At 29.7% G+C, this 10,827-nt stretch overlaps 1 protein-coding gene across 2 annotated transcripts; it reads left to right on the top strand.

Moving 5' to 3' along the window:
* The first annotated feature begins 1,508 nt into the window (after positions 1–1,508).
* LOC106692844 (lysophospholipase-like protein 1) lies at positions 1,509–10,827 on the top strand. 2 transcript variants are annotated; one of them, XM_014439045.3, is made up of 5 exons: positions 1,509–1,723; positions 2,968–3,098; positions 6,044–6,188; positions 7,404–7,519; positions 9,831–10,827. In XM_014439045.3, the coding sequence occupies exons 1-5, from the start codon at positions 1,594–1,596 to the stop codon at positions 10,074–10,076; spliced, it is 768 nt and encodes a 255-aa protein (XP_014294531.1). In that variant the 5' UTR covers positions 1,509–1,593; the 3' UTR covers positions 10,077–10,827. The 2 variants fall into 2 exon arrangements, with proteins under 2 accessions (XP_014294531.1, XP_014294533.1); XM_014439047.3 differs by lacking the exon at positions 7,404–7,519 and having other exon boundaries at positions 6,044–6,184.

Genomic DNA, 10,827 nt, shown 5'->3' with positions numbered 1-10,827 from the left:
TGAACATATTAGTTATTATTAATTTAAAAATTTAAATATGAAAAGAAAATGAAAATTGAGAAATTGAGAGGAAGAAAATATATGTAACAATAATAGATGATAAAGAGGTAAATTATAAGTATAGTGTACAAAACTTATAACGCGGGCAAGGAAAATGGATAAAAGTGGAGAAAATAAGGGGAAAGAGTAAAATAAAGAAAGGGGAAAGAAAACAAAAAAGAAGTATAAAAACAAACCTGTTCGCTGGAAGGTCGAGCGCCTAATGGTGGCAGCGCAAATAGCGGTCAAACTTGGAATTAAAAAAGCCGTTACAGCAATGACTAGGTGTTTTTTATAAAGAAAACGTTACGGGAGGGTGAAAATAAAAAGTAAAAAGTTTTAGAAGAAAGCGTGTGAGAAAAATCTTAAACAAACTCTAAAGTTCTATAAATCAATGATAAGAAGCAAAAAGGTCCAAAAAAATATCGTACATTGACTTCTAGGTATTAATAGTTTAATAATTTCTCTTTTAAATTATTTTTTCAAAATAACGAAATGCATTTTAATGCAGTGGCTCCAATAATATAACCTATAACCATGAACTAGAGCACTGGTGAGCCTGATAAAGATTTACCGGGACCACTATATAGCGCACCACTGTAGCCATTTGAGCCGGAATTAAAGTATTTAGAAAATAGGACATATAATGTGGTCCATGAATCTAAGAAAATAGTATACTAAATTTCCTTCAAGGAGATCTATTATAAAATAACCATACATAGCTTTGTCATCAGGTTTGTAGAACGAACTTGGAGTTGATTGGTGCCTCTACACCTTTGCCATACAGTGGCGAATTCACGCTTGCGCAAGCGTGTGGATGGGTTATTTGAATTGGCTGGTACAAGTTGGCTTGAATTTGTGCCCGACCGTTAGTTATTGAACAACAATCAAAGGGCGCTTGTACTGCATCCAGACGTTTGTTTTCATTTTGTATTGCTTTAGAATTGACAACATACGAAAATTAGTGCACTGCATGTTTTAATTAATTAAAGAATTTCCCCTAATTCTATCGATTCGGTATGAATGTATTGTTTCATATCTTATTAATTAAGTTTAGGAGTTTTATTTTTTATTTATCATAACACAAATACATATTTATAAAGAGATTATATGTCAAGGTAAATTAATTAAAAAGTATCTGAGAAAAACTAGAACAATTCTTCATAATAGGTTATGATGGGAGGTGAGACATGATGAGACCAGCAATTTTTTCTTTATAAGCAAGAAAAAATTTAGCCTTATTGTTTAAAACTTAGACAAAAAAAGTTTGCATTGGCAGTTGAGAGTAAAAAATGCCTCCACTGACGATGAGAAGTTTATGTTAATGCATAAATTTTTTCATGACTAGAAATATCACTCATGAGTATAAATTATTTATCAAGTTAAAAAAAAAGTGGGAAATTTCAAAACAATGGATATTAATGTAAAAAAAAGTGATCAAAAATATTAGTTGATCTGTTAAGGTCAACTCTGATGCCTTTGCTTGCTTCATTATTCTTAAGCTTGTTTCAGATCTAATTATTTTTATCATTGGGACCCTTGAGTAATTGAAAGATGTCCGTTATACTCTGCCTCCTCTCTTGTTCACTCTCTATATATTGCTGTGAGCCTTTCGAAGAAATAACAGAGATCATCGAAAGTGAGCTGCAACCTCAGTCAGCTGTGATATTTCTTCATGGAACCGGTAAGATTTTTCCCTAATTTGAATTAAAATAATTACTAGTGATTCATTTCTTATTAATTGTAAATTGTAAACTTATCTAACATTATCTACAATAATACAATTAAGACTTCCATTTGCTACGTAGACCCCTATAATTCGAATAAGTAATTATTGTTTAATTAGGTAAGGGTGTATTATTTTATCATTGTTTTTTTACGAATCATATATCATCTTTTCATTTAGAAATTTAGTTATTTTTCAAAATTTATCGACCTTTAGTGCATCAAATGTATTGTAATATATATGCAAGTCTCTGCTTACGTTGTTTGACATACTTCATATGATAAAAGTATTACAGAACCCCTGGATCACAAATTATTGAAAAATAGTGGTTTGGCATGTTCTAAGGACTGTTTTAATCACCCTCTTTGTTTTAGGAACAATTTCTTTTTTAAACCACTTACAGCCCAATTTATTTTTAAACCCAGCCTTATTGAACAAATACAACAAAAGTATAACCAACATTAATAATTTCAACATCATAGGCATTGTCGTTTTTTAGATACAATTAAAAATTAAGATAAAACGGATTTCCACCTTTGCTGATTATGTTTCGCTTTGGATAACGCTTGTTTTGTTTTCTAGATAATCAAATTATCTTTTAAATGGGTGACTATAATGTCCCAAGAGATACCTAGTTATCAAGTTATACTCCTCTTGACAAATAAAACAATATCAGTTCTCATCACATCCACAACCTATGAATCCTGTGAACTAGCTGTATTTCGTCTGATTCAGGTAGAACTTCCCACTTACCCAATTTCAGCTCGAATATTATTAGAAGTAAATTCTATCTTTTCAAAATACGTCTAGGGACCCCAAACAGCTAAGCTGCTGCAGGATGAAATTTGTTTTTTCATCAATTTCAATAAATTTTTTAGTTGTCCTTTTGTCCCTTTTCCTCTTCTCGTAACTGGTAGAGAAGCCATTTTCACAGATAGAAACATCGTAATACTTAATAAACAATCAATTACTATCAAAACACCACAGTTAAGATGAGAACAACAGGAAACAAAGGGTATCCTAATATGGACTACCTAGGAATCGATATTTGAGAGCCATATTTGAGAAACTCCCAGTTTTAACTGAATAATCACCCCACTTCCATTAAAAACCTACCTTAAATTTACATTCAATATACCTACCTTAAATTGACAGTACTTAAATTAGAATATTTTGAACAATCTTTAAAAATACTTTTTCAGGAGAGAGCGGTCCATTGATGAGAGAAATCGTTGAGAGTCACATTGGCAGTTTGTCTCAGTACCCCTCGATCCGTTTCATCTTCCCTACGGCTAAAGCCATACCGTTTCGTCCTTTTCCTTGGAATGGACAGGTAAGTTTATTCTTTTATGATTTAAAACTTGGATTGTGAGGTTCAGTCAATAATAAAGCAACTATATTGGCGAGGTTTCGAGATTTTAGGATGCCCTACAGTGAAAAAAAAACCCTTATTAATCAACATAAAATATACATCATTCTAGTCAAATCGATTAATTAATTTTGTTGGTAACTAATATATTTTACATTGTATAACTAATAACTCACTACTTCAACTTACTAACACAAGTTTTGGAATTACACAATATAAAATGGAGAAAGCTAAGTATGGTTTTTTCTGACCCTAACAGTTTATTTATGCTTTGCATTATATATTATTATAAGAGTTTTTAATGGTATCATGTACAGATATCATGAGTATGAGATTTATATAACATGAATTTAAATTTTGAACCTATTAGTACAGAAGCCGGGAAGAAAAAAAGGAAGTTATCTCACCCCAATTTTTGATTACTTCAATAAAAACTATGTATAATTACTAGTCAAAATTGATGATTCTGCGAAGTATAGGTAGGGGGATAAAAAAATGGTGGCTGTTTCAAAACCTTAAAAAACCATTGATTTTTCATTCGGAGCTCTATATCTTAAAAACTACCAACAACAATAGAAAATCTAAGAGAACATTATTTAAAGAAGAGTAAATTTTCTGAAATTAGTTAAATTTACTACAAAATAGCTAATAATATTTATCTTTGTAGGAGTAGTAGTTTTTAAGATATTTGACAAAATAAACTCACAAAATGTTAATTTCTAGTTGTTCGTATAAAATGTTGGATTTTTGAAAAAATATATCTCTAGATCCATAAAACGCACATATGTCTGCCAACACTCTAAATAAAGGAAATTTAATTTACTATAAAGTAGTTTATAACACTTATCTTCGTAGGGGTAGTAGTTTTTATGATATTCACATATGAATATAAATTTGGCCAATGAAAATTTGTCCGAACAACTATAAATCAATTTATTTTAGCAAATTTCATGTAAACTAATACACCTACGAAGATAAACACCATGAACTACATTATAGCTCATTAAACTAGCTTTAATTTGAGTGCTAATAGACATCTGTTAGTCAAATGGTTTTTGAGATATGAATTTTCCAAAATAAGTTCACTAACTACTGATATTTTAGTACGTCCTATACAACATTTTTATGAAATGTTGTTTTTTAAAAAGCTATATCTCGAAAACTATTTAACGTAAATAACTCTATTATGGCTCATATTTTACCAAATTTACTCTTCTTTAAATTATGTATCCTTAGGTTTTCTTGTGTTGTTCCTACTTTTTCAGTAGCCGCATTCTTAATTTTCGTTGATTTCGTTCGAAATTATTTTTCGGTTTATGATTTTGAGTGAATCATATTCGAGTTTACATCCTGTTTGCCTGAAATTCCAAATACAGATTTATAACCTAATCAAGCCCCTAAAAATAAAACGAATAAAGGAAATACATTTAAAAAAAAAAAAAAAAAAAAAAAAAAAAAAACAATGAATTGTACAGTACGATTAAAGGGTTGCCAACAAAATTCCTAGTTTTCGGATAATACAAATTTTTGAAAAAATTAAAAAAAGAAAAATTAATCATATCAAGAGATACCCTCTAATAATAGACAAAGAAGTAAAAAAATAGATCTTTAAAATAATTAGAACAAACTATTAATCCATTGGAACCATTAAAACAAAAATAAATTAACCATATACTATAATAAAGTACTAATAACAAAATCAAATAAAATAAGATATAAATAGACAAATTAATAGAATTATAACCCAGTTCCTCAAAAACTATAACCTTTCTATAAAACATTAACAAAAAAAGAAGGAAACAAGGAAGAAGCAAATTTGAGATATAAAACAAGATCAAGTGAAAGGAATTAAATTATAAATACCATCAATACAATGAATAATTATTTCAGCACATAAAAGCATTAATACTTATTAAAAAACTCGAGTTAATGTGTATAAATGTGAGCAAACTTGATAGATATCCTACAAATAAATATCCCAACTATCTTAAAGTTAATATAGCAATAATCATTTTCGACTCATATACAAAATCACCACTTCGCCACTCATTTTCAGATTAACAGGATACAGATTCTAATTGTTTTCACCCAAAATTGTTCACCGTGTGAAACGAAATCTAAAAGAAATGATGACCATTCATTTGTTATCCAATGTTGAATACATCAGTATGTACTTAATTAAATTTAGTTATAATGTCTGATTAAATTCAATTTGTATCATGAATATTTTAGTATTTAATAAATAGTCAAAAAAATTCCTTTTTTTCAAATATAGTTTTTTCCTTTATTCGTTTTATTTTTAGGGGTATGATTAGATTATTCAACATCTATATTTAAAATTTCAGGTACTCGTCGCCACTTATTTCAGGCAAACAGGACATAAACTCGAATAAGATTCACTCAAAATAATAAACCGAAAAGCAATTTCGGACGAAATCTGTAAGAAATGGTAACCATAGAAAAAAAAATAAGAATCCGGCTATAAAATAAAAATCTTAGGTTCAAAATTTAAATTCATGTTAATAAATTAGGTAGTTTGATTATGTTCATCTTGTCTATTCTTTTGTTTGTATATATTTTAAGAGAGTTTTTTTAATTATTATTATTTATTTTTTTCTTCTTTTTTTTATTTTTTATTATTTTTTTAAAATTTTATTTATTTATTTTTTTATTTTATTTATTTTTTTTAAAATTTTAGTATGTATCAGATTCATTCATCACTATTACCTATTGCCCACAACTGTGTGGCAGATTGTAATATCTATCTATAAATAAATCTATCAATAAATTAGGCAACCTAAATAACATGTTATTGTATTCTATTTGACTATTAAAGATTATATTAGGTTAATCAACTTTGTTATGAAGGTTTATATCACCGCTCTCACACAATTGTAATTATTTTTCAGATCACAACATCGTGGATCGATGGTAATGTGGCCTCAATCGACTGTGAAGTTAACTATGAAGTTTTAGACACTTCAGCAGCTCTCATTGACAAATGGGTTCAAGATCAGGTTCTATCAGGAATACCATCTGATCGTATTTGCGTTGGTAAATCTTAAATTAGCAAGAAGTAATATTGGTTAATATAAAATGATGATACACTAACACTTAATAAATAAATATATACAATTAAAGAGTGCCCATGGATTCATTTGCCATCAACATATGTAATCATCTGTGGCGCTACAACTCTTGTAGAGTCAAGGCCTCCCGCAACTTCGGCCAAGATATGTAATGCCTTTATTAATTTTTATAATCAAGAGTCTGGTGCGACATTAGTTAACATCATTTCAGTGCTTTGAGTTGAAATTAATCCTTTATCATTGCATAACAAGCATTTGATGTTATGCACTGTCGGAATATTTTCTCGTGCTAATTTTCAACAGTTTTCATAAAAGTGCTTTCAATATTATTTCTCCTTGTAAAATTATAACATTTCTCTTCAGAAATGTTTCGGCAGAAATACAACAGCTTAGTGATGTAAAAATATACTACCATTTATTCAATGTTATCTTGTACTAGTATCAATATTTAAAATTCTAAGAATATTTTTTATTGAACATTTAAAAATAACTAACTATTTAATTACTATTAAATGAAATGAAAAAGAATTATCTGACTGGAGAAACGGGAAGCGCATTGCACATGCACCTGTAAAAAAACGACAATCAGCAAATGAGATACAATTTACAAGCTATTAGATCAGACTTGGGGGTCCTTCATCCAACTCCTCTTCAGCCTACGCAGTTACGTCAGGAATATTATTTGTCGCCATCTGTTGTAAAAATGTATTGAAATGTGTAATTTATCGTGAAACCGTTTGTAACATACGAATGTTGTTTGTTTCAATCGGAATACCTAATTCGGTGTGAACGGTCTCATCTGAAACGTAGAGTGGTGAGTTCGTTGGCAGTCATAAAAATTGTGGATTGTATTTTTTTAATCGTTGTTTTTTAGCCATTCCATAAATTTGATAGGCTTAAGTCCATATGAGTTTTAGTAAATAATTGTGTACGTTACGTTTCTGTCTGTGATTTAATTTAGAACGTCTCTGTAGAATGGAATATAATAGTCTCAGTCAGAAATTTAGTGTTTTACGTTTTGTCTTGATGTGTGGGCCTCATGTCAACCTTCTGTCATAAATAATCTAATTAATCATTCAATTAATGCTTTATATTGAAAAAAGAAAATGTCAATTTACAATATTTTAAGCTATTATAAAGCTATGTAGGTAAAACAAATAAATTATTATAAATGTTTCAGTTGGCTACTCCAACGGAGCGACCATGTCTCTTGTTTATGGATATGAATATGCTAAAAAACTTGGTTGCGTCGGAGGAATCGCTGGTTTCATACCAAGAACAACTAATATTCGTCTTGTATGTTTATGAATATTTCTTTCTATTATATATATATATATATATATATATTTATATAAGATATTAAGATACTAATTAAGGATGAAATAAAAAGTGATAAATGAAAGGGGTGAGAAAATGGGAGGAGCGAAGTTAGAGGAAAGAGATTATCAATATCCATTAACTTATGTGACTTCTACTATTCATATTTTAATACGTTTACTGCCAATTACGAGATAACTTGTAGGTTTACGATGAAATTCCTACCTGCGAAAATATGGCATTGAAAAAACTGCGAGATCACTTAGAATTAACGAAATAATTCAAACTAGGCTATAACTTAAATTAACGAATTCAAACACTGTAAGGACTTGAAGATTAGTTTTTATAATAAACGAAAATGTTACATCGGCTTTCATAATATCGAGATAATTGAATCAGTTGTATTCGTTATTTTCAATTAATTATAATAATTGAATTAGTTGTATTCTTTATTTTCAATTAATTTTAATCCATCAAGAAAAAGAAAAATAAAAATTATATTACATAGAAACTAAGTAGCAATGTTTTAGCAAAGTTTCAACGATTATGGACTATGCAATTGAAATGTATAAGGGGGATTATTTAGAGCCAGATATTGTAGAAGAGGATTTCTTCGTGTGTTGGAATAAGGGGAATAATCTCGTTCAATAGGATATGTCGCCTTCATGGGACAGTTGTCGTAAGTCTTTTGTTGAAAGCATACTGTTGACACCTGACCAAGAATATAAGTTGTTAAATAGAAGAGGGAACATGGCTAATGTATGGTAAAAGAGCTCAAGAAGTATTAGAAAGACAAAAGATTGTGGTCGATTAGTTGCACAGGTCAGAGGGAGATCTCTACGTAGTCGCTTCTAATAAACTAGGGCATAATTTATATAACTCATTTATTTCGAATTCACCCAAACCATACAAAAATTACCCAATCAGATGATTTGGGTATTGTTTGAAAACAAACGACTCATATAGTTTAAGGTTATTAGCGAATCAGAAACTTTTATCACCGCTGCGTTACTGTTAGGCTAAAAAAAAAACTTCGCAGTACCCATGTTGGGCTAATAACATTTCGCGGATCCACTGATTTGAAAATGTGAGGAAATTTTTCTTGATCTATTAAAATTAATTGAAAATAATGAATACAACTAATTCAATTATTGTAATTAATTGAAAATAACGAATACAACTGATTGAATAATCACAATTAAGGTTGTATATAATTAAAAATAATGAACCACTGCAACGTGAAACCAAAACACCGTATATTTTTTTTTTTGAGAAATCACATTTGCTTTCAACACATCTCGCCTACGCTTACGGAACCACAGAAAGCCGTGGCACGTAGTTGCCGTGGGAACCACTGGTCTAGGCTATGGTCTTTATTTAGGACCTTATGTCATAATAAGAGTAAAACTCTAAAGTTGATTTTTAATGTATTTTATAACCTTAACTGATGATAAGTATAAGCCTGGAAAAGAGGACGTTTACAGATGCTTAAGAACGATGATTACAAGAATTTACAATAATAATAATTATATTATAAACCGCGAACTACGAGTTATCTCCTATTGCCAGTCAGGGTGCTAACTAAAGATGAAATCTTGATATCATTCGCATTTCATTTCGTAGTCCAGTGAGTAAAACTGGTTGGCGCATTTTTGTTTTATTTTTTAACCCCCCTGGGTGCGTGGGGTTGATATCATGATGGGAAATAACGAGTTGAGGTTAGCCTCTTATTCTGCATTGAAAAGAGGGCTGTGGAAATTGGATCTTTCGGGAAGGGGTAGTATTTTGTGTCAGTCTGATTTTGACGCGGCTCACCAGAGGTTGGCATATCTTTTGATCTGTCCAATTCATTTGGAAAGAAATTTATTATTACTAGAATTCATTATTTTTTGTTTATAAAAGTTTTATAGTATTTTATTTTTAATTTAAAAAAAATAAAAACAAATATTGAATAAAATTTATGAGGCTTGTCCGTAATTAAGTGGTTTAGAACCTAGTAAAAATGAAAAAAAACAAAAAAAACTCAACATGTGGATTTGAGTTATATATTGAATTTACCACATTTATTTTTTTACAAATTTAAAGAAATTTAAAAACTTAGAAATTAAAAATGTTGCCACCTTAACATCATCCAAGGAGACTTTGGAATGTGAAAAAAAATTTTTTTTTTTGGTAAAAATGGCTTCAAACATTAAACCACTTGAATCCGGTTATTATAATGTAAGGATATGCATTTAAACGTGTAGAACTATCGAAAAAATTTAACGAATTATACTATTGAATATTTCAGAATGCCACCAGGGGACAAAACGAAATTAAGACTGAACTGCCGCCACTTTACTTGACAGGAGCAGCTTTTGATTTTATAGTGTTCCCATCTTGGGTCGAGGAAACAGTTCAATTCTATAAATCGATAGGTGTTCGAGTCATCTATAATCACCAACCACTGAAGTCCCACTTTATCAATACAGAAGCACTAGAAGGTCTATTGAAGTTCATTGTACAAACAATAGACAATTTACCATGTAATAAATAATTTAAACCAGCGGAGGAAATAACGATCAATGTCATCGTTTTCAAATGTGTGGTAATTTATAGGAGATGGTGTAGTAAATTTTCCTGAAGATGGGGTACTACCTCAAAACGTTGGCATCTTACAAATATGAGAAAAACAGACTCCGCAAAGAAAAAAATTAAAATAAAGTCACAAAGTTTTATAAGTAAAAGAAAATTGGTAATCCCCTTTTTAGAACTAAAATGTAATGAGAAAGATATAACGATCAATAAAATATTTTGGTAAAAAAAAGTAAAATTATTATTCCTTCCCCATATTTGTGTGCCCTATTTTTTTCAAATCACAAATTCTCACTGCCTGCAGCTCTATCAGCAAACTGTTTTCATAAAACTTTGTGTAGCTTGGTATCCATTGAAATTCGTTACTCTTGTAGGTTTTCTCGTTGTGAATTATTTCTAATATTATATGTGATGTAACTCTTTCTTTGGAATACTAATAATAATTTGCACGAAATGGTTCAGTCTGTGACGATAATTATGTTGGATTTTGCGTAAGTATGTCAAGTGTAGTGAGTGAACTTAAAGAACTGAATCATCAGTTGGTGAATGGGGCTAACATAAGTCTGAAAACATAAGTTTTCAGGAGGCATTAAAGTAGAGATATTATTTTTTTTACTACTTTTATCATTTTTTGTAAAGTAACCTTTGTTAATCCATACTTAATCAAAATTTTAAAGTTTGTTTATACCTATTAGAATTACCTCCTGTGTCGT

This window comes from Halyomorpha halys, unplaced genomic scaffold (assembly GCF_000696795.3).
Source record: "Halyomorpha halys isolate HHAL.00 unplaced genomic scaffold, Hhal_1.1 Scaffold74.1, whole genome shotgun sequence".
In the NCBI taxonomy this organism is placed as follows: Eukaryota; Metazoa; Arthropoda; class Insecta; order Hemiptera; family Pentatomidae; genus Halyomorpha; species Halyomorpha halys.
The sequence above is the reverse complement of the archived record's forward strand: the minus strand, read 5'-3'. Positions and strand labels throughout refer to the sequence as shown.